General features: G+C 37.9%; 1 protein-coding gene across 2 annotated transcripts in view; it reads right to left on the bottom strand.

The window, feature by feature from the left end:
• Positions 1 to 26,300, bottom strand: part of soga1 (suppressor of glucose, autophagy associated 1) — a 69,815-nt gene that overhangs the window by 36,233 nt on the left and 7,282 nt on the right. For both annotated transcript variants that reach the window (XM_053686168.1, XM_053686167.1), the window contains exon 3: positions 18,182 to 18,340. In XM_053686168.1, the coding sequence (XP_053542143.1) occupies positions 18,182 to 18,340 (159 nt within the window). The remainder of the gene's footprint in view (positions 1 to 18,181; positions 18,341 to 26,300) is intronic.

The following is a 26,300-nucleotide window of genomic DNA, read 5'->3' on the forward strand; positions in this document are numbered from 1 at the left end:
CATACCATCCAACAAGTCTTGAGCTTGTGTCCACTTCTTGTGCCAGTTTATTGAACTATTATTGGACTTAGCTGTAATTAGAAAAGCCTTTCCTGGCTCTAATTAACAGTAAAGTCCCTGTAGGGCTCAAGAGGAGTGCAGCAACATGTATATGCATACTGCACACACAGACACTGCAGGAGAGGAATTAAACAGTGCATAATGATTGAAGAAGATCATTAAGATTAAAGATTAAAGGCAGAGAAATCCTGCTTTGCGTTTGAATCAGACATATCATTAGAGGTACAGAGCCTCAAGGTGCAGTTTAAATGCTTCTGGCATTCACAGTATGCAAATCATTCCCCACCAGCAACATGCCAGAGAACACAAAGGTCAACTAAAGGTAACATTGAGGTGAACAGTGGGTCTGATGGATATGGTGAATAAAGACGTAGTTTATCCAAAGCCACATTATACCCAGCACAATAACCTAGTAACAAGAGTATTTTTGCCACACGAACCTGGATGACAACAACCCTCTTTCATCTCTACATCAATGTACCAAACAATCCTTTCTTCTTTTTGTAACATTAAATGGACAGACTCCACTGCTTAAAATGTCTAAATGCCAAGGAGTGGTGTTTATCTGACTGGATTAAACATGGATTAAAATGATTGCTCTTCACCTAACATATAGTGGAGCCTTTTCATTGTAACTATAATCCACCAATCACACCTCTGTAGCAGAGTATCTGCTTTGAGAGAGAGAGAGAGAGAGAGAGAGAGAGAGAGAGAGAGAGAGAGAGAGAAGAGACAATTGGGTGTGTCTGGGTGTCTCGGGCCTTATCCATTCTAATACAAATGTGTTTTGGCCTTCCATCCAAATTTTGTATTGTTGTGTAGCTGAAGTAAAGCAGAGATTTTTAAAACCAATGTGTATCCTAGCATCAGCAAAAACAGAGAGGTATTAGAGAAGGCACTAGAAAAATCATACTTTTTGGATTGGACCAGGTGTGGGCCGTGTAATGAGAGCAGGCTGCTCCTAGTTCATTCCAATCAGAGGCAATGAAAAGCAGCAGTCATTACTTGGGTATGTCTCAGTCAGGGCACTGATCAGGGTGTTGGCCATTTTAAGGCCTGTCTCAATTGCAAAATCCTTCCAGTGCACTGGAATGTTCGCTCCCTAAAAAATATCCCACAATGCACCACAAAACCCAGGGAGCATCAGTGCTCACTATGTTCCTTTACTGGAAATGATGTAATGTTTTCTGAAGCCTCTCAGCTCGAACAAAATGAGGGAATGAACCCTCAACCAGCTTCTGGCTACAAATGTAAGTAGCTTGTTATTGTTGTTGTAGCTCTCAAATGCTTACTTACCGTAGCGATTTTTAAGTTTATTTGACGTTGAGTCAAACGACTTAAGTGTTTAATGATTTGCTTGCTTACAATGATTAGCTTGCTTACAATCCTGCTTGACATATTATGACAGAAATACATGTTATTAAGCTAACAAACTTATGACATATAAAATTTTTGGTGATATTTTAGAACACGAGTACGTAGTCATGTCACCAGAAATTCAGTTATTAGTGTCCCAATGTGTAATGAGCTAGGATCCTTACTAGTGCCCAAACTCATGTACACGATATACTGATTCACTACCTACTGAAACAGGAAGCTGGTTGAGACATACACCAGGAATTTAACCAGAGGGAATTAAGTCCAATTATCATTCAGACATGGACACTGATGAGGATATGTGCTCAGCAAAACTGGCCCAGTATTCAGTTTCAATCTTCCTCAATGCACTAAGCATCGAAAACTTTCCCATACTGTCACAATTTCGATTACCAATACAAACTCTTACCTGAGGTAGGGACAGAAACATGGATCTTACTTGTCACAGTACTACATTGGACAAATTTGTATTATTTCTTTTGGTAAATATTTACTATTTAAAAATGTAACGGTAATATTTTTGTATATAAATTGGCCCTCCAGAATTATTGGCACCCTTCATAAAAATAAGCAAAACTGATTGTATAAAATTATTTTAATTAATAGTATTTTCATATATATCAAAAATGATTATTGACGCCCCGAAGGAATATTTTATGTAAATGCAAACAATTTGTCATTCTTGAAAAACATATACTGTTTTCCATTTACTTTCAATCCCCAGGAACTCTGTTGCCTTTAACCATGTCTTGTTTGCCCAGGTGGTTACACACATATAAAAATCCTTTTGTCATCCATTACAATCGGAAAAACCAAAGGACTTACAACACAAATGAGACGTGGTTGTTGACCTGCACAAATAAAGTAATGGATATAAAAATATATACACAGTTAAAAATACCATCAAGCACAAATAGGGCCATAACAAATGCCTGGAACATTTATAAATTTGGCAGGAATTGGGCAGGATTCACCACTTTCCACTCCACTCCACGTGAATTCTGCTAAGTGCCAGGATGTTTCATTTCAAAATCTGATTGCCTCTACCAGAAGGTTTAGACTTGGCCATAGACAGAACATGATTACATAAAACTATATAAAGTCACCATTTGTTTAAGATCAAAATATCACTCACTTTCTTTCGACAACCACTTTATCCTGGCAAGGCTCGAAATTGCGACCAATTTGGTCACATATGCTCCCGAAATTTAATCTGTCTCTTAATTTAAACCTCAAAATATATTTTGGAGCATTTGTGCGAGTGCAAATAATTGTTATGGTGCATCCTGTTTTCATTTCTCTACAAAACATTCACTAATTACTACACAGTATGTGCCTGCTTTGAGCTGATGCAGCTGATACAGTCCACCGTTCGATCCAACGTTACATAACCAATTAAACTTCATGTTTACATTCTTAAATTTAATGCAGATTTTACATTGGTTACTATTAGCCGTCAATCACCTTTCACTGTGCTCCGTTGTCACGTGACAGTGACCTACCTAATGCGCAAAATGTAAAGAGCTGAAGAGAGAAGATGAAAAGAATACTTTTGAAGAAAGAGATTTCGTTTGTAAGCTGCCGAAAGTTAGAAATAACGTAACTCCTGGAGTTGGTGATGGTGATCATGTGGTGAATGTGGATCCACCAGCGGAAAAGAAGGCTTACAGTTTTCGGAGAGAGTGGCTGAAAGACATGGCTCCGCTCTGAAAACGGCTCAATGCATTGCGTTCACTGTAAAGCCTGAGACAAAAGTTGCAGGTAACACTGCGTTCACCACTGAATTCACACACTTTAAGCGTGAGTGGTGGTGTTGTTTCTAAATAAAAGAAATCTGTTAATATATATAAATTGTAGCTGTGGTGCTCCTTAATTTTCGGTGGGTGCTCCTAAATTTTTGCTCCTAAATTTGTGCCACCTAGTAAAAAAGTCAATTTTGAGCCCTGCCAGATCAGGGTAGTGGTGAGTCAGGAGCCTGTCCCTGAAACACTGGGTGCGAGGCTGGATGGGACATCAGACCATTGAGTGATTCACATGTTATGCTTTTTATATAGTAATTTTTGCTCATTTTCATGAAGCATGCCAATAATTTGTAGGTGACGTTGGCAATTACCACAGACATTTTAATAAAATAGTAAAGCCTATTAAGAACATCAGTTGTTCCTGTTTAGAACAACTGTCTTAAAGGGCCCTCTGACGTAAATGATTTTCATCTCTTCAGTTTGGAGCAGACCTACAAAAGCCCTTCATACCTCTCATCAGCTGCACATTCATATCAGTAACAATAACACTGGAATTCAGTGCTGAAGAGCGAATTTGTATATGTCTGGAGGAGGACTGTGAGAATAGAACTAGGTCAAATACCTTGGCTCAAACCTGAATGCTTTATGAAGTATGACATGATAGAAGAACGCAGTCAGTCTGGAATAAAGACACAACAAGCACAATACAAAGCCTAGACTAAAAGTGTTTGTACCATGCAAGCATTTGCTCACACACACACTGTCTTTGCCTAGATATCTTGGACACACACATACACACACACACACAATCCATTTGAGACCCTCAGGCTGAATAACTAGCCTGAAAGCGTGAGTAATGTTAGGTAAAGGCAGTGACGTACAAAGCAATGCTCACATGGGGGAACATGTATATGTGAGAGCGTATCATGGACATTCAAACTAGTTCCATTCCATCACCAAAACAAGAGCACTGAAGCAGAAACCTCACTTACCATCAGCATTTCACAGTATGAGAATGAAAAGTGAGAAAGAGACCTTTATGGTACATCCCTGATTCTCTCAGAGAAGAAAATGTAGCATTTGAAAATCACAAATCTCCAATGGAAGTGATCCTGTACCTCATTTATCATGTCTACTACTCCTAGTTCATGAGTAATCATTAAGTCCCTTCAATGGCAGTTTAATTTAATTCTGTGTGGTTGTTGGCATTTTAATGGCTTGTAAATCGATCTTTTTAACTATTAATGAATACAGCTGTATACTGTCAACTTCAAACACCATTAAGGGCTGATGCAGCACAATGCGACAATGGACTGAAACAAATACTAGGACACAAGTGACTAATGCATATTTTTAATACAGTAGTAGTCCAATTAATTTTTATGCACTTATAATATTCAGCAGTGTGTCTAATACATATGTTAAATCAAATTGCAGGAAAGATCCAGTGAATTACTTCTCTCTTTTTCTTTGTCTGTCAGGTCAGTGTGCAGGACTTAGAATTTTGTTACACTGAAAGCTGTACAGTAATGTAATTCTGATCTGACTGAGAGAGCAGACTCATTCGGTGCTCCCTCAGCACTCATTTTTTCAACTCAAGCATTTTTGAACTAAAAGCCGTTCATCTGCGAATTCTCTCATCTTTTAAAATGTTTATGAACTTCCCACTTGTAAAGATTTTTCTAAATCTGAATGAACTGATTGCAAATGCTGATAGATTTCATTCACAATGGCTCACTCACTTTACTTACCCTAAACACTTAGCTAATTGTTACGTCATTTTCTTTTTAACATAATTTATTAATTATTATAGTCTCAGCAAAATGTATCCAAATGTCCTAATTTTATCAGAAAGTTCGAGGAAGTGTTTGTGTCCCACATCATTTTGCTTTAAATTTTCCCAGAATGGGAATGGGAAATGAGTGTGGGAGTTAATACAGCTCCAAAAACAAGTCCAAGATTTATTATTATTATTATTAGTAGTAGTAGTAGTAGTAGTAGTAGTATGAGTTGTATCACTGTAAAAAAAAAAAAAAATGCAAAAATTTTTTTTTTGCATTAATTTACTGAGTGATCTAGGACCATGGCAGTCTGGTGGTGGTGGTGGGATTTGAACACAACTGGCCAGCAACTCAAAGCTTTAACCACTGAGCCACCACAACTAGTTCTAGTATTTCCATTACAGCACTTCTACCGCTGAATTAATTCCACTAAAAGATTGCATTGAATCAATGAGAGTTAGTTGTACTAGTTGTGGTGGTTCAGTGGTTAAGGCTTTGAGTTACAATGCAGAAGATTGCGTGTTCAAACAGTCCATACAGGAATTCGCTGTTTGTTTTGTTTTTTGTGATTATTGTGTCCAAAAATGCTTGAGTTTGCTGCAACTTTTTTCAAAATTTGCGGTGCATCTTGCAGAGTATTTTGTGCTTTTTTTTGCGGTCTTTCACAGCGATGTTTGTTGGTAAATGCGACCTTTTAGCTGTGCTCATGTTCGATGCACGTGACTCAAAGAGGCCTTTTGCAGTATGCACATTGTGATGATGTCACATGAGGCGTCTTGGCCTACATCTGCGGAAATTTTGAGAAATTTATATTGCGGCGTTTCCTTGAATTTGCATTAATTTCTGCAATCACAAAATCCTGGAAGGACTGATCAAATTCCAGCATCCTGCGTCATGCCAAATTAACAAATGTACTGGATAACCCATGTTTTTACAGTGATTCCACCCCCGACTCAACCTCATTAATTATTTTTGAATTATTTTTGAATTGAATTGAATTATTTTGAATTATTTTTAAATCATTAAATCCTATAACATGAACTTTTCTCACAAAATTTTTCTTGGTCAGTGTTTGTCGGGGTGTGTGTGTGTGTGTGTGTGTGTGTGTGTGTGTGTGTGTGTGCAACATACAAAACTGACGCTTTGTTGCAATGTCTTTTGCTAAAAGTGCTTTACAAATAAAACTAAATTGAAGTGATTTCAAAGGTCCAGATTCAATCAAGTGCCATCAAATGAATGAGGAATAAAATCCTCTAAATCAGCACAAACACCCAGGGTGGTTATCAGGCTGTACGTCAGCATATTCACTTAGAAATAAATAACTCTAAAAATGCTATTTTTAAATTGTTACCTTATATTGCATGTCAGTTTTCCACAAAAAAGAGATAATTTCTCAATAGCTACTTCTGTAATAAACTGATTTCAGCTTAGTTGGTATGTGTTTGGCTATTGTGCAAATCCACGCTCAGACACTGAAGAAATAAAGTAATGTAACTGATGTAATAGCAGCTAGCTTATCAGCTATTTAAGTTAGCTTATGTTTGTGATATTAGGTTATTTGGAATATGAGCACAGGAATGTAAATATATTAATGTATATTTCTAGAAACTGGATATGTTAATGAGAGTAAAGGTATGGAGATGTTCCTATACCAGTAGTTTCTTGGGCCTTAAAAACTGTCATGACCTGTCAACACAGAGAGTCGCCGACGGATGTGCAATTAAGGGTTTTATTAAAAGGAGATAGGCAGACAAATCCAAAATGTGAATCAAAAGCGTGGTCAAAACAGGCATATGGTCAGACGTATGGCAAACAGGATGAACTAGGCAAAAACAGTAATTGATAAACAAGGACCAGAACAGGAGCAAAACCATGAAACATACACGAGGAACAAACGGCTTGGTACTGAGTTAAACACTTAATACTTCGTCCTGAACATAGAGATATGAGGGGTTTAAATAACAAATGTAATCAGGTGTATAACACAAAACAGCTGTGATTAACGAGAACATGTGAGAGAGACATCCAATAACATAACAGGGTGGAGACTGGACATAAACCATAACAAATACACGCGTAAGACAGCGTGCTCAGTGCTCTGTGTGGGGGAAATCCTGACAAAAGTAAACATAAAACAATTTGTTATTCTACAAAGAATAGACATCTTTTAAATGATCTATTGGCTATTCTTATTTGTAGGTCAAAGTAGTCACTGGCTCTTTTGATGTTCTGTGGTATGCTGTTGGACATCACATGCTGTTTGGTGCTGTAGCTTGGAGACATAACTATTAGGACAACATTAAAGCTATAAATAGAGGTGGCAGATGTTCTGAATAATGTACTATGCGAGAGAGACAGCACACGTGTGTGCTTTACAGATGACCTGTCAAGATGACAGTGCTGTAGTGCTGACACTATCAAATCTTTCATAATATCAATCAAATGACCTGTGATCTTTTGTTTGTGTGTGTGTGTGTGTGTGTGTGTGTGTGCACGAACCTGTTTCTTAGGATAAGAGTATCGGGGCACCATTAACGCCAAACATTAAAGCCTTTATACTTTTTACTGGTTTGTGATAAACATTGCATTTTCCAGAGGCATTGCAGCTGAAATGGTAGAGCGAGCATCACATGGAACACTCTTTCTACCAGTTAAGATGATGAGATTCCTTTCTTCTTCTCAGTGATATTGACCTGTACAAGGTGAAAGGTAAAAGCTTTGGATGAGCAATTGTCTATTGAAAGCTGTTAGTGATAATATCCTAAAAAAAATGGTGAAAGACCATTTTATGCCACCGATATAACGATATAGTTTATATAGTTTGTCTTCTGATGAAAATATCCTTTAATTTTAGTCAATATTTTGTCGTCATATTTATTCATTTTAGTCTATTTTACTCTGACTAAAATGACATTGAACAGTATTCAACGGCATTTCAGCTGATGAGAAAATGCAAAAATTAAACCAAATATTCACATTTTAGCTTAAACATGTATCAACAAAAACATGTGAAAACTGCCCTTGTTGTGAAAACCTGATCTCCTGAAATAATAACATTACAGTCAGTATACTGCTGTAATACAATATTGTGCATTCTTTATGCTTTAGTTATTAATTGTTTGTGTTTTAGTGCGTTGTTACGGAAAGAGCGTATTCACAACATGACTTACCGCTCTACCTAGTGCCTTACTTAAGTTCAAGTTCACTTGTTCATTTGCGTCATTTTGTGCAGAAGCACATTGTAATATTACATTTATGTTGTGTATATGTCTGATTAATCTGATACGTGTGCGCTCGGGTGAGTTAATTAACCCGCTAGCAAACGCTTCAGTTTACCGCTGTTCATTCACTGTCCAGCTTCAGCTCACAAATCTTAAGTGGCTCAATCCCCAACATTATTGACCAATATTTGTATTATTTGAAACACTAGAACTATTCTTTCTACATTTTTCTTCTTCAAAAAACATTATTAGTGAACTGTTGATATCTTGGGTGTTGTTTTTTCAACAGGGTGTTTTAATTATTTATTTATATAATTAATAGTATATAATTAATTCAAATCAAAATAAAAAACAATTTTTGCATTCTGATGTAACGCATTTTTATCTTAAATTCGCTGAATATTCGAAGTTTGTATTGTAATGTGACAGCCGTGGAGCAGAGGAGAGGACAGAAGTAGGGCGAATGGCTAAAAGGTCGGTGTGTCAGGAATCTCCCCTTCATACCGTCAGTGCGCAGCGTGTGTTTATCTAGTTTCGTTTTCTCATTTGTGTATTTTGGATTATCCCTACTTTTGCCGTTTGCTGATCACTTGACCTGTGCCTGTGCTCGGTTTATTGATTTTGATTCACAATTTGGACTTGTCTGCCTGCCTCTCAAATAAAACGCTTAAACAGCACTCGCATCCGTCTCTACTCGTCGAACATGACCTAATGACGTTCATTCATATGTAAACAAACATGCAAACACAATGGACATAACAATGGCTCCCAACAGACTCACAAAACCAAGTCCGAGTGAACACACCCCTGGTCCTTTTAAAAGCTTCCCGCATGGATGAGTGCATCCCACTGGGTCTTGCAACCGGACACTTCAAAACACCGCCAATAATTGTTTCCGAGGAGAAACAAAGAAGGAAGAATAGAAAAACAGAGACACGTGTAAAGGTATGAATAAACAGGCGGCAGTGGTGAAAAGATACTTCAGACATGCACAAATGCTCAAGATTTCAGTTTTAGGAAACATCTCCTTTAGATGTGATTGTATTTTCAGACATTAAAGTCAGTATGGTGAAGGAGTGTGCCTGGTATTTTACGAGAACATGAAAATAAGTAATCTCTGATATTTTCTTTGTATCTGTATGCGTGAGATTCAATTCCTAGAACAAGCGTTTGTCTACCCTGTTATAAATATGTTATTACAAATGTTGCTGTCAAGTTAGTGTTTAACCTGTCTTGTGTGTGTGTATGCGTGTGTGTGTGTGTGTGTGTGTGTCTTGTTTTTTTAGTTTACCTCTATAGTAAATACAGCTGCTCTATGTATAATCAATTATAATGACCCAGAAACACATAATACATAATACTACTACAAAATAATAATCTAATTTGAAGTTACTAGCCTTAGAAAATGCGAAAGAATAGACTAGACTTTTACTTTTTTCTAGAGACAAAACCAGACAGATCAGATCAGACGATGGATAAACAAAAGCTCCTTCCCACACAGCAAACACAGGGAACAGCTTGCAGTTAAGTTTATGCATTACAATAGAATATGAATACAATAGTTTCTCTTTGTTGTTATTGATGCACGATATGTGACTAATAAGGCGTGAGCTGGTAGAGTCTGCCATATAAGTGTCATGTATAATGATATACTGAAGATATGCAATATGTGACATGTTTCTGTTCAGTCTTCCTATTGGTTGTTGATGTGTCTGAAAGCTGAATCAGAGATTAAGCTCGTAAGTGTATACTTGACTGAACTAGGAACTGGGTCTGTACTTCCTGTTTGGAATTTTAAACTATGACCAGTACAGTGGTACTTCCCTGACATTATTTCTAGCACTTGCCATCATTTTGTATGGCTACTAATATTTTTGCCACATCAGCAGTGACAGTTCTGATAACATGGTCACTGAGAAATGTGCACTCAGCTTCTATAGACAATTCTACATATGAGTGACAAATAAATAAACAAATAAGACAAATATATCATTTATCATACGATATATGGACCTGACCTCGATAATTTTTGCTGACCTCAATATTGCCCGTTGTGTTTACATGCGTGTTTGATTACATAAGAATAGGGATTTGACAGTGAGGAAATTTTGGAAGTCGTTGGAACTTTTCCCTCTTTTCCCCCTCGCTTTTAAACCGCGTATGAATGCCCGTGCGGCCATGTGCATTTCACTTTCACATTAGCGGCAATTCGGGGGCAGTGGTTTCATTATGATTCTTAATGAAAAAACAACACAACAACAACAGATCTAAAATAGTGCCAAATAGGCACTTTTACATTTTGCTTTGAAACCAAGTCTTCCGCCATCGTCGTGTCAGTTGGCTCGCCTCACTCTCGTCACGTGATAAATGAAATCTGACTCCTGCTGATCTGTGCTGTGACTCTAACTTATTCAGCTCATGATGAACTGAGCAGACACGTTCAGTTTTAATTGTAGCGTCCGTTCTCTTACTGAACTAAATGAGTTTTATTACTATAAAAAAAGCAAAAGGACAGTGCGGGCGGGGCCACGGTGGGCAAGTGATGCAATCGATGTGTGGCCAAACACTGTGTAACACCAGTAACACTGACTATCACAGCAAGCCTACATAAGAATGAATGTCACCATGTTCGGCGAGTGGAGACGAAGCAAATGCAGTCTGATAGTTTTAATTAAGAGGCAGGCAGACAAATCCAAATCATGAATCATAATCAGAAAACAGAACACCGTCACAGGTCAGGCAATCGGCGGTGAAAACAGAACTAGATCAATAACTTGGAGAATAAACATGAAACAAAAGGCTCGGCAAAGTCAGCCCAGATAGTATCCGAATGTGGGCCACTTCAGGCAGTAATGCGGCACGGTTGGCCTTCTTTTGACCCGGACAAAATGGATATGAGCCTGAATGTAAAATAGCAAATATGGCCCAAATATCCCAAATCACAAGTGGGCCTTTTTAGGCAAAGATGCAGCGCTCACAGCAATGTGTAATCTGGATGTGATCCTAAAGTGGCCCATGTGGTAAATAGTGAATATGGCCCAAATATCACAAAAGAAATGTGGGCCACCTTTGGCAAAAAAGTGCATTACTATGGCTTGCTTGTGGGCCAAATCAGGTAAACAGGAGCAGACCGCTCATTCCACGCGGTGTGTGGGTCAGATGTGTGGGTCTGAAGTGTCAGGTGTGGGCCGGATCTGGGCAACAGCAATTTTGCTATCTGGGAGGTGGCAAAACACCGAACTGCATGCAGCTCCAGTTTTAATTTAAAAAATGTTACGCAAGATATTAACAATTCCCTAACAATGTTTTTTTTAAGAAAAAAAGCTACAAAGAATAGTTCTAGTGTTACAGTGAATGAACAGCAGTAAACTGAAGCGTTTACTAGCGGGTTAATTAACTCACCCGAACGCATCCTGTACACATATACAACATACACGTAATATTACAATTTGCTTCTGCACAAAATGAAAAGTGAACTTGAACTTAAGTAAGGCACTAGGTAGAATGGTACGAATGGTACGCTCTTTTCATAACGACGCACTAAAACACGGACAATTAATAACTAAAGAATAAGCACATTGTAATGTTACTATTTCAGGAGATCAGGTTTTCACAACTATGGCAGTTTTCACATAAGTTTTTGTTCACTTTGTTGAAGTTAATATATAAAATGTGAATATTTGGTTTCATTTTTGCATTGTCTCATCAACTAAAATGCTGTTGACTACTATTCAATGCCATTTTAGTCAGAGTAAAATTGAATAAAATTAATAAATATGACATGATGAAACAAAGACATGCATTGTAGGCTGATTGGCATGTCCAAAAGTGCCCATAGTGTATGAATGAGTGCATGAATGTGTGTGTGATTGTGCCCTGCGATGGATTGGCACCCCATCTAGGGTGTCCCCCACCTTGTGCCCCATGCCCCCTGGGATAAGCTCCAGGTTCCCAGTGACCCAGTAAGGATAAGCGGTACAGCAAATGGATGGATGGATGGACATGATGAAATAGTGACAAAATTTAAAGTATATTTTAGTCAGAAGACAAAACCTGTGCTATTATATTACTATATATCAATGGCATAAAATGACAATAAAATCATTTATCGCTATTATGTTTGGAACAATATATTGTCCAATAAAATTAGTTATCGTGACAAATTAAAAGAATAACTGGTGGCTCTGTTATACTGTAGGGATCACATCACTGCAAATCACTACAGATTTATTCTGACTGATCACCTTTATCCTATGATGAAACTTTTCTATCCAAATGGGAGTGGTCTTTTCCAGAATGAACCCACCCCAATGCCGGACTGGCTAATCAGGAAAACCGGCCACGGGTTGACAACACAATAAATTTCATGTTAGCTTTATAACTTATACTTGAACTACTTGTAGCAGCATGGACTGCAGGCAACTGAGCTTTGAGCCACATATTCACATACTCACACACACATGCGCACACACACACACACACACACACACACACACACACACACACACACACACACACACACAGGTAGCCCATCGATCACACCCCTGCCTCCCCACCTCTGCCTCAATGAGACAATGCCGCAACCTCCCAAAATCCCTGATTTGTCGAATGATTCCAGTTTGGTCACATGACAAATGTACAGGTTTACAGTTAGACCAGAGAGCCTTCTTAGTCTTTAACAATATGGATAGCAAAAAAGGAAAGGGTGGGTGGAGCCAGATTAAAGAGGAACAAGGTTTTAGAGAAAGATGCACAATTTACAAACTTGTTTACAACAGCAACAAGCCCAGATGATGCAGCTGCTGAGACAGGTATCTATGGCACACACAGTGTAGCACTGCATAATACATGCTACTCTTGCAATGACTGTTGCACGATCATCCCAGTGCAAATAACATAAAATGCAAATAACCTACAGAGAAGCAGTCACAGCAGATACTCTTCTGCTTTAAATCACTGAATCATGCAGGCATATATATATATATATATATATATATATATATATATATATATATATATATATATATATATATATATATATATATATATATAGCTTGACAGGCTACAGTTTCTAGGTAGCCCATCCTTCCTTCATCTTCAAGTTACTTTCAGTTTATCACTTTACTGTTTAGTAATTACTGTCATGTTACAAAGATGGTTTCGGAAGCAATCGCAGATTTCAATCATTTAATAAACAAACAGACAAAAAACAAAGACCCAATAACATGAGGCAAAATACTGTGGCAAAACTAAACATCGAAGCGCGGACAAAAGCATGGATAGACAATACGTAAGACGAGGAAGCAGTACAAACAGTGACTAATATATAGGAGTGCTCCTTAAACAAAAACTTGATACAGGTGCAGGTGGTCATGTGACAACGATGCAATATGGTGCAGTGGCTGCTGGGAAATGAAGTCCAGAGTTCCCTCCTTGATATATGACAATTATAGCATTTTCAAAGCATTGGGATATTTACGAATGACTGATTTGTTAGTTTCAAAATTGTTATGTGGCCACCTAAGACATATATTGACAGATATTTGCTATTTTTTTAACCTCTGAGGCGCTTTCAATTTATTTTGGCATTTTCTCATCAAATGAAACGCCTAATATTCAATGCCATTTTAGTCAGAGTAAAATTTACTAAACTTAATAAATACTATGATGAAATACTGACTAAGTTTAATTTTAATTTTATTATAATTATATCTGTGGCATAAGATGGTCTAAAAATTACAATAATGTCATTCATCGTAAATATTTCTGGGACAATATATCGTCCAATAAAATTTATCATGACAGGCTTATGCTAAACTGGAGTCTAAAGCTACCATGACATGTAAAGCTAAAGTCTAAAGCTACCATGACAACACAAAATTCTTCAATTTTTCCTGTGCAAACTTGAGATACTAACTTCACCCTCAGATGCCAAACAACATTTGGGATAAAATTAAATTTACTGTCAATTTTTGTCAATTTTAAGCGGTTTCCCAATTCCCTCAGAGACTTACCACAGAGACATATCAGACACAAGCCATCTCACAGACACGTTTCACATCCCCCATCCTGCTCTCCTTCCCTGTATGTTTACATGATGAACGATGTACTAAAAATGGAAAAGTTTTTCCTTGGCGTTTTTGACAAGTTTCACACACGGATCCGCAAAAAAGACTAAAAACGTTGCATTCTGCGTGCCAGGCCAGTAGTTGGCTATGTCACTTTGTAAAGAAACACCACGCGCCTGCACACATAAGCATTCATACCAAAATGTCCGCCATATTTATCCGGGCAAGACTGCCCTATAAACAAATACAAGTAAATGGAGGAGCTGTGGTTTTTCTAGATAAAAAACACAATAACATTTACATCTCTCAAATGATTTCAATGGTTTATTATCTACATGGATTACAAAAAAATGTTTTGTCTCCAGTTACTTACAACCTCAACAGTTAGACTTGGAAAATTATTCACTGTCATAAGGAATTGTGAAAACTCATGCTTTTCAATCATAGATTTGGCTTATTATTCTTGGTTAATAAATGCTGAGACGTCCCTGATGTAATATAATGTAATGTACGTGAAATGTATATAAAGTTTTTTCATTGTAGAAATGGATTTTTCTGTCTTCAACCCCATCTTTTACCTTTTCTTGTGCTCCAGGTCAGAATTCTGTTAACAAAGCTCGTTCAGTTTTAAATACTGAAAAAAATTCAATATAGTGCATCTTTAAGTATTAATAACTGATCATCATTGTACCAAAATGGAACAAAATCGGCAAATACAAATCAAATAGTGAGACACTGGCAATCATTCTGCTTTCTATATTTTATTACCAATAACAGGATACAGATATACTCCAAAAGAGACAAAGATAATTATAAGATTTTCAATATACTTTGTCTGAGTAGATGTGGGTTAATAATTTGGCGCATGTAACAAATGTGTCTCCGCTGGTGGAAGTAGTGATGCAGTAAATCTACACTTTACTGGATAACCTCAATAAACTCAAAATCTTGAGCAGCACAAACACAGTCCTGTACTCCGCCACTGTAGTTTTGAATGTCTCGCGCATTGTTGTGAAGTACTCGCGCACGTGCGTGCAAACTGAACACGTAATACACGTGTGCATGACATCATCGTTTTCACAAATTCTCGTTTCTGTATGTTTACACAGAGACGATAACGGCGTCATTTTCAAAAACTTGCACTTTGAAACCCGTTTTTAAAACGCCGTTGTCGTGTAAACGAACAGCCAAAACACATACAATTACTTGAAAACACTATCGTGTAAACGGCCCCTAAATCCCCCATGAAGCTTTCTAACAGCTGGAAGATTGATGCCGATCAAATGGAGTAGGAGAAGGACTGAGACAATGGGAAAAGTGATCAAAGCAGAAATCTAAGTTAAGAAAGTGGAAGACAAGAGTTAAAGGGTGTGTGTGTATGTGTTTGTGTGTGTGTGTGCACATGTGCGTGTACATGTGAGCATAGACATGACAGGCCATGAGGTTTTTAAGAAGTTCAGTATGTTTTTTCCTGACTGACCTTCTGCAAGTGCAGTAAGTCAATAATTTGTCACCTCACTAATGGAAGTTGTGGCGCTGTGTTGCTCATCTCTCTAAACAGAACGAAAAGCGCTTCATCTTGTGCTTGCACTTTGTGCCACTGATTGAAAGTTGGACGTTACTGAAACTATGGCAGCAGAGAGGGAACACTAGCCATCACACAGCTCATCACCACATTTTACTGATTTTAAATTTAAATGCAGAGGAGTCTTCAATTGGCACCTTTGAGTGAACACATTATAGAACTACACAAGAAATATTTCATCACTTTCCAGCTCATCTCTTTGTATATTGCTTTACAGCCTTTTATAATTATACTTTAGACACTTCATTATTTAACTATAATGTAAAATCTGACCAAACCAACACACTCACACACGCACACACCAAAGTCCTGTACCACAAACAGTCAGTAAACAGTAGAAAAGCCCAGCTCAGGAATTTAGCCAATCAGGGCTCTGTGTGCCAGCCCACATACAGAAGTGCAGCCAAACAACAGTTGAGCATCTGAGTATGCAATCAAAAAAAAACAGTCAAAGAATGATTTTTATATCAAAGCGTGAACTAAGAACCCTTACAGTGATGCATTCATTGATGGTATAAATTAGTCATTCTGTGGCCCCTCTGAGCTAATAAACTCTAATATATAATCAATCATTCTCCAACTGAAAATAAATCAGTTTCACTTACATAACCATCACACTGATTCATACTGACTGTCTCACACACAAACATACAGTATGAAAGATACAAGTGAAACGTTACACTTCCACTGATATCTCACAGAAGGACTCCACCATTAAAGTCCGTTTGTGATTCTACCATTAAAGTCGATTATACTCTTTCCCCTTCAGTGCCATTTACACTGGAAAAGTCAACAGCTCATCACTGGATAAACACACACAAGCAGCTCTATATTCAGACCCAGACAAGCCTCAAGCTAACCAGATCAACCACACCATGACCTACTCTCTAAAAGATGCCTAAATGACTACATCTTTAATGCCTACTGAGTCATGTACAGTTCCCTGTTTTCAGAAAAATACTGATCATGCCCTCTAAAAATCACTAAATTTACTCTGACTCCATATAAACCTTAGACCATACAGTGTGTATACAAAAAGTCTGCACACCTCTGTTAAAATGGCAGATTTTTGTGATTTTATATATATATATATATATATATATATATATATATATATATATATATATATATATATATATATATATTTTTTTTTTTTTTTTTTTTTTTTTTTTTACAGAAATATATAAATTCAGGATATAAATTTTAAATGTATGAATTTATCCCTAATGAGCAAGTCAGAGGTGATGATGGCAAGGTAAAACTCCCTGAGATGATATGAGGAAGAAACCTTGAGAGGAACCAGACTCAAAAGGGAACCCATCCTCGTGTGGGTGACATGAATATACACCTGCCATCAATTAAAGTGACGGATTAACCCCAAACCCCAGCTGATCCTATAGGATTTTACTGACATCTTGGTACCATCTGACTGGAAAACCCGTGGGCCGCAAAGAGCTTACAAAGCAAGTATGGGATCTGGAATGTGGATGTGGAATAATGTGTAATGGTCTGATGAGACCAAAGTTGAAGTTTTTGGCCATAACACCAAAAGATATATTGGGCACAAAAAACACACCATACCCAATGGGAAGCATGGTGGTGGAAGCATCATACTTTGGGACTGTTTTTCTTCAGCTTGAGCTGAGGCTTTAAACAGGGTAGAGGGAATAATGAATAGCTCCATATACCAGTCCATTTTGGTGCAAAACCTTAAGGCTTCTGCTAAAACACTTAAGATGAAGAGGAACTTCACCTTTCAGTATGACAACACCCCGAAGCAAACCTCCAGATCAACAAAGGAATGGCTTCACCAAAACAAGTTCAAGGTTTAGGAATAGCCCAGCCAGAGTCCAGATCTAAATCCAATCAAAAATCTGTGGGATGACCTGAAGAGAGCTGTGCACAGGAGATGCTCAGCCAATTTGACAGCTAAGTTGAGACGTGCCAAACTGATGACTTTTACCCAAAAAGACTGAATGCTGTGATAAAATCTAAAGGTGCTTCAACTAAGTGTTAGTTAAGGGATGTGCACACTTATGCAACCAGGTTATTGTACATTTTTATTTTTTTCCCCTAAAATGATTCTTATTGTTTTTCACTTTAATTAATAGGTTAAAATTTCACAATAAAGGTACAAAAGGTTCTGACATGATTTAGCTTGGCTTAATTTTTTTTAAATAACAAAAACCTGCCATTTTAACAGGGGTGTGTAGACTTTGTATATCCACTGTACATTAAGACCTGTTTAACTTAGTTTTATTTTTAATAGCAGTTAGTTCTAATAGCTCTGGATAAACTAGCAGACAGTAATATACGGTATGTTTCAGAAGCCTGGCCCAGGTCCTACCTCTCGGCTCTTCTCCAGCTCAGCCTGCAGAACCTGCTTGGCCACCTCCAGGTCCTGGAGCTTCACTTGCAGCACCTCATTCTCCTGCTCTAGACGACTCCTCTTCTTCTCCACTGCGTCCAGCTCATTGTGCAAGCGGATGGACACGTCCTTGGCCACCTGGAATGCAGAGAGTGAATGTGAGAGAAAGATTTAAAAAGACTCTGTATCATCTGGCTAAACCAGGTTTAAACCAGAGGTTCCCAACTAATTGTCCTGCACAAACACCCACTCAGAAGGGTTTCATCTAAGCTGATTAGAAGAATCAGGTGTGTTAGAAGTAGGGAAACGATAAAATGTGCAAGACAGGGAGTTCTCCAGGACTGAGGTTGGGAAGCTGTGGTCTAAACAAAAGAAAGCACATTATAGTCTCTATTTTTTATGACACTAAGTGGAAGTTGGTCAACTAACTAAAGCCTAGTTTACACTACACAACTTTCAACGACGGCAGCTCGCTGTGCTGTTCACACTACACAACTTTCTGTCTTGAAGTCGTGTTGTTTACACTATATGATTGCTCGGTGACAGAGGGTCACACACGACACGATCTGACAACTCTGTCACCCGACGACTCTATATGGCGTCCAAACTACGTTTTGTCACGAACACACATACAAGAAGTGACACGAATATATAACACGAAAACCACGTGTGAAACAGGAGTTGTTTATTTGAAGATAGACATAGGACAGAAACAAGCGGTGTGAGCTCTTTGCATCATGATTTGTGCTGAAGAATCCTCAGAAAGGAAAAGACGGGCAGCAGGGATTGTGTGTGCTACAGAGCTTCTACAGCTTGTACAGCTTCTCCCCTTTATGCTTCTGCCATAGGTTTTGCGGGTTTCCCTTCCTCACGGTGACCTCACCCCATGCCTTGCTGTCTCATTGGTTGTACTTTGTCGCGGTAATCACTGCCAGTGATGACACCTTTCACACCACAGGATGTGGAGTCCCCCAACAGCTCCAGATATTTACCATGCCAAATATCTGTCTGGCGTGGGTGATACCTCAGCACTGTGCTGGCGAGCCTTTTTGATGCGTCGTTTAGTAGTTCACACATTATGATCAACTGCCGATTGGCGAGCGCCAATTGATCGCTGATTTGCCTCCGATCAAAGGGTTTTTGCCGACGAGCTTGGCGACTTGCAAATCGAGCTTAAAATCGTGTAGTGTGAACTAGGATTTATGTGTAACTGCAGAGGTGAAACACAAGCTGTAGAACAAAGGGTTATAGTTAGTTGCATACTGTAATGGCATATGACTTCTGAGTCTGTCTGTGTGTGTGTGTGTGTGTGTGTGTGTGTGTGTGTGTGTGTGTGTGTGTGTGCGTGTGTGTTAAAGTAGCCACATCAGACCATATTAACACAAAGGGGACTTAATTTCTACCCATTTGAGACATTCCACATGGTATTAAATTTATTTTCTTTATATGTTCTTTATGTGTTTACAGTGGGGGAAATAAGTATTGGACGTGTCAGCATTTTTTTCAGTAAATATATTTCCTTTGAGGCTGTTCACATGAAATCAGTGTTAACTCAATAAATACGGAAATATTAAGTCCATAAATAAAGTTATGTGTAATGAAGGGAAATGACACAGGAAAAAAGTATTGAACACGCTAACTGAAATTTATTTAATACTTAGTGGAGAAGCCTTTGTTTGTAATGACAGTTTCAAGACGCTTCCTGTATGAAGAAATTAATCAGCCGCAGTATTCAGGTGTGATTTTGGTCGATTCTTCTAAACATATTGTCTTTAAATCTTGTTCAATTGGATTCAAGTCAGGTGATTGACTGGGCCATTCTAACACCTTGATTTTTTTCTCTGAAACCAATTGAGTGTTTCCTTTGCTGCATGTTTTGGATCGTTGTCCTACTGGAAGATCCACCCACGTCTCATCTTCATCATCCTGGTGGATGGCAACAGATTCTTCTCAAGAATCTCCCTGTAAAGGGCTCCATTCATCGTTCCTTCAATTATATGAAGTCTGCCAGTACCATGTGATGAAAAACAGCCCCACACCATGATGCTTCCACCTCCAAACTTCAATGTTGGTATAGTGGGTGATGCGCAGTACCATTTCTTTTCCAAACATGGTGTGTAGTATGACAGTCAAAAAGTTTTTCAAAAATTTTGCTCTCGTCTGACCAGACTACACTCTCCCAGTATTTCATAGGCTTGTTCAAATGAGTTATAGCAAACTTTAAACGTGCCTTTTCTTTAGTAATGGAGTCTTGCGGTGTGAGCGTGAGCAGTGGGGTGCGTTACCTATTGTTTTCTCTGTGATGATGGCACCTGCTGATTCCAAGTGTTCCTGGAGCTCTTTCTGAGTGATCCTTGACTCTTGGGCTTCTCTTATTATTCTTCTGATTTCCTGGTCAGAAATCAGAAGGAGCTCTTGTGCGTGGCCACTTGATGATAGAGTGATGTTGCTTCTACTTGCGGATAATTGTGGCCCCAATGGTGCTTACTGGAAGATTCAGAAGTTTTGAAATACGTCTGTGTCCGATTCCATCAATATGTTTTGCAACAATAAGGTTGCGAAGGTCTTGGGAGAGCTCTTTGCTTTTACTCATCATGAGATGTTTCTTGTGTGACACCTTGGTACCGAAAAGCCTTTTTATAGACCATCAATTTACTAACCCAGCTGATACTAATTTGCACAAATGGGGGTAAAATTACTTATGGATTTTTCTTAGCGTGTTCAATACTTTTTTCCTGTGTCATTCCACATAACTTTATTTATGGACTTTAAAGTTGTGAATTCTTTATATTTCCAGAATTCTTGAGTTAATACTGATGTCTGGTGAAAATTTCATGTGAATAACCTCATTGGAAATAGATTTACTGAAAAAAATGCTGACACACCCAATACTTATTTCCCCCACTGTATATGTTTCCTTTATATGTTTTTAACTAATTTAAAGGCACTTCTTTAGTTGTGGAGATAAATAATTACAAAAACCTGGCAATGCCATAAGCAAGAAATACAGCTTTTGATACTGTTACTGAACAACCTTGAAAAACCTCGCTTGGAGTATCTTACCGTAATACAGCATTTCAGCTGGATATTTTAACAAATACACAAAAGTCCATAACAATTGAATATTATTGTAATAAAAAAAAATGATATTGTTAATATGTATATTTTTTAAACTGAAATACATTATGATTGCATGTATTTTACTTGTAAATAAGCTCTACGCTATTTCGTTGAGGAGAGCAGGAGTAAGGAGATATACTGTAAGAATTAATAGAACTGTAGAATTAATGTTTCCCTCATGAAACAGAGTACATTAAAAGCTTTCCATCAGAAAACCATGCTACTTAAGAAGGGCTGTTATCAGTGTTGGCAAGGTAAGAAGACCTTCTGTCCACATGCACACGCACACACGCACGCACACACACACACACACACACACGCACGCACACACAATATGGTCGGATGTTAATTGGAGTCTATTAGCAGTATAATAAAACAAGCTCTGATGTATTGGAATATGAATAACTTCAATTAATCTTTCAGTCATCTTCAATAATCACTTTATCCTGTCAAAAGCAAGATAGGGAACACACGCTAGTTACAACGCTGTGCCTAAAGTTAGGATGTGATACCGTTTGATATATTTGAACAACATAAGACACATGAGTACAAATTCCCCACAAATAACAACCACAGACCCCTGACACAGCGCTGACTGAATTACAAGACTGTCCCTTGACTCAATAATCAATCAACAAAATTAACTAACAAAAAAGGCCAGTGCACTGTAGCATACAAGATGCTTTTGGGTCATTCCCCCTCAAGTGGTCCAATAATTACAAAGTTGGTTGCTCAACTGTTTTTAATTTTATATTAATATTATTAATAATATTTTTTGAGTGATTACTTTTATGTATTGTCATTGCAAAATCACCAGTTTTTTACATTTATTATTATTTTACTTGGATTATTTTAACTCTGCAGGACAGTGGACCTCGAGGGACACATTTGAAGAACGAGGAGGAAAAACACCAACAACAAAATGTTTATATATGTTCATATGCCCTAGCGCTCAGTTTTTTGATCCAAGGAGCTAGGACCATCCTGAGCCGAGATATTGAGGTTTCCGTAAATAGCTGTATAACCAAAATTTGTTGTGTGCCATGACACAAAGATGGTCGTCATAATTAAACCATGTAAAAAAAAAAATGGTGGTTTTGCAATGCCAATACATAAAGGTAATCACTCAAAAAAAAAAAAAAAAAAAAAGAGTAAAATTAAAAATGTCTGAGCAACCTGCATTGGACCACTTGAGATGTAATGACCCTTTTAACATTTACATTTGTTCATTTAGCAGACGCTTTTATCCAAAGCGACTTACAAATGAGGATTTTTAAAATGTATTCAAATACGTTTTATATTTTTATACAAAATGCAAAACTTATTTTTACTTTGTGAGTCTTTACTGTCTATATGAAAAAAGCAAAGCTATATTATATATGCATCAATAAAATGATCCAATAGGTGAATGATGGTGAGATAGTGTGTGATGAGGAGAGATGGAGTCAACAGAAGGCAATTCTCACTCTCATTCTCAAGAGTCTAGTGGACATTTGTGAGTCTGACTACATTAGGGGTTCTCCTTTCTCTCTTACCAATCCCTGCTCTGAATCTCAATCGAGGTCAGAGCACAGCTGGGTACCCACAATACCCCTCTGTGTACATACTACGCTATATATTATATAAGAGCCTGCTTTGCCTCTTTCTCTCTGCCTCCTCCCACTTGTGCATGTATTCAGTCTCTGTTTTCCTTTACATCCATTCCCATTTCTGTTTTGCAGAATAAACCATCTCTGTTCATCTTGGACACTCCACCAGTTACTCTTTGTACTGTCCCGTCTATACAGTCGTGCTCTTGGTTGCACTTTGGCTACGCACAGACTCGGCTATGTTAGTTTTAGTCAATGCTCTTATTTATTACACAAACCTTCAGAGTTTGTTCTCGACACTTTCTATTGCTTAATAGTAGCAGTGTTTATTATGTTTCCTCAAGAACAGAATGCTGTAAATCCGAAATATTTAAATTTTATTATTTTGTTACATTCGCTATATTTATAACATAAACAAAAGGAAAAATATTAAATGCATTAAAATGCATCCTCACATCATCTTTTTAACGGTCCTCTGAAAGTAGCTATGGTGATTTATTTGCATTGAACTCTCTGCCTCCCTGTCTGTCACCACCTACCTGCATCTGTCTGCCAGCTTTAAAACTCCTTAAAAGGTGCTGCTTTGATATGGTAAAGTGGAGGACATTGGGGGTGGATTAAAGAGGCAGAGCCCAGATGGAGGAGGACACAAGGACTGGTGCAGATTTCAGTGGGGTTTCAAAGATGAGAAGGAGGTGTTACATCATGGGACATTAGAGATATTAAAACTGCCTTGTTCCCTCTCATGTCTGGTTTCCTCTGCCCCACTACAGTAAGAGACATAATCGGCTGTCTGCATGTATCATATAAACAACAACAGGAATCCAAGGGGTGCAATTAGCTATCAAAGAGATGTATGTGTGTATATGTGTGTGGTCCTTCTTGACCCAGCATCCTACTAACAAAACAGATGTTTAACTGAATTTAACTATGTAGGTATTTATGAGGTCGGCTCTCGCTCATTAAACCCAGCTCAAACCAGCTGAACTGCTCTTCAGTTAACCCCAGCTCATTTCACTCGCCATAACTCCATAACAACTCCCCCAAAACACAGAAATAAATTGTGTTTTCATAGTGTAACATAATGTGGACTTGTTTTTATTTAAGCTACTTTCTAACCTTGCCTTGGCTGCCTGCCTACAAAGATCATGTTGGTTATGCAGCCAGTTTAACAAATGCAGTACTAAAACACAGGACAAAGTTTTACAATACTTAAAGGACTGATTATAAATAAATTTAGTTAACGGTGCATAACTGACCGAATTAATCAGCGATTCCCACCCAGTGGTCGCACAAACAGAGATCATGTGAGTGAGGAAATGATCATGAGGCTTGTGTTGTGAGCAACTTTGAATTCAGGTGATGAGACAGAGTCGGATGATATAATGGACTGAAACCTTTAAATGCAATCCATTTTTCACTTTGGGAGGTTTACAATGCTATGACTTTAATTCTTCTAAGAATACATGCAAAAGAGAAACATGTCAGTTCAGCAAGGCCTGGAGATTTCAGTACTATAGTAGAAAATGTCAAAATTCCCCATGACAAGCATTTTCCCAGACCACCACATGAGTTCTAATATCCATTCCCAAAATTCAATTTTCAAGCTTTTGAATACTGCCAGCATAAACATTTATATATCCCTGTAGTCTTTTATATCCATCTTCTCAGAGTCTAGCACTATGGGTGTATGCCTAGAAATATTGACTTAATATTTATTTATAATATATGTCATATAATTTTTATAATATAAGTCCCATATTGTTTTTGAGCGAACCTTTAGAACCTGCTACTTTGGAACAGCAAAATGACTAATCCAACACTCGTGTTTTTCAAATTACTCCAACACCCTTGGCCACTTTACCATCTGTTTGTGCCTTGACAGACAAAGAAATAAAACTGCTTTTGGATAACTGTAGCACTGTAACACATGTAGATAGCAGAAGATGTTTTTTAGTTTCAGGTTCCCTGTGCTACCAGGCTTCTCTGTGCTCATCATTAATACGAGTTGTGTCAGATGTTTGGACTGACTGTGACATGTGAACGCAGCACATGAGCCATTCTGTGTGCGGCTCTCATTGTCTGTGGAATGTGGAAGGGGAAGAGGAAGGGGGAGGGGTGGCACTTCACTTTTCCTGATGTAGATAGATTCTATTTTATTTGGCCTTGTTTTTTGCTATCAGCCATTACCTCAGTCAAGCCTGTAGAACATTAAAAGGTGTAACAAGGACATAAATGTAAAGCTCCAGATCAAATGCAGACTTGAAACTATCAGCATCCAACATCCTGACAAAGCAGAGAATGTTTTGGGGGTTTTTTTGGTTTTTCATTTAAAAATGCACACCATGGGTTTGTCTTCAGCAGTGAAATTATAAACAAAAACAAATCATTCATTTAATTAGCTGTTTAGCTGGTTTTATGAGCTAGTCTGCACAAATAATAAGCCGTGAGTATGTAAAAACTACACAACATTGTCACAGCTTTAACAACATAAAAAGTAGCTAAAGTTAGATGGATGGCTAGTCTTTGCTGAACCATTCAACGTTTTGTTACAATGATTGTTCATTGTTCAATGTCCATTGTTAAAAGCGCTATACAAATAAAACTGAATTGAACTGAATTGTTAACATAAATTAATTTTTTACAAATATTTAATTATAGCATGTGAGATGTTAACCATAAAAGCACCTATACAGGCTCAAGTGACAGTTGTTGGTGCTTTTTGAGTGGTGCATTTGGTTTCAATTTTTTAATTTTTGCTTTGACAGCATCCATTTTTAAGTAATTTTTTTAACATTCTTAATTTAACACTCTTTCCTGTGTATTGCAGAACTCGTTATTTCTACTTGGAACCGTTAATAATTCACAAAAAAAGCCTTTTGGTAGATGGCTTGACTTGATGACTTCAATCTCCATTTTTCAGAATCTTGTCCTAGATAGCAAAAGTAACCAAGGGTGGAAGGAGCTATGGATGAGTCAATTGTAAGAGCTGGCTAAAGTAGAGTAAACACTGATTAGATTGAGGCTTGAGGAAAGCTTTTTCCAGTGTAGATCTCTGTGTCCTCCCCTACATACTTTAGCAATTACCTTGAGAATGTATTTTTGCACTTGGACAGACCATCAATTGTAGCCAACAGTTTCAGATAAATCTACAGTGCCTCTTCAACCTACAGTACATTCGCTACACCACAACAGCCAACTAGAAGACATGGAGCACCTCTCGCTGTCTCTCACCACCCCACCCCCCCCGGCACCCCATCTTTCTCTGTCTCTCTCTCCCTAAGCAGCACTGGATCTGGGTGCTTTTCTTGTTGGTTTGAAAAATGAGGTCAGTGCATAAGGGGGCAGCAAAGAGTGCTGGTATTTTCCTAAAGTCCAAGTATCCCGTC

This window comes from Ictalurus punctatus, chromosome 15 (assembly GCF_001660625.3).
Source record: "Ictalurus punctatus breed USDA103 chromosome 15, Coco_2.0, whole genome shotgun sequence".
NCBI lineage: Eukaryota > Metazoa > Chordata > Actinopteri > Siluriformes > Ictaluridae > Ictalurus > Ictalurus punctatus.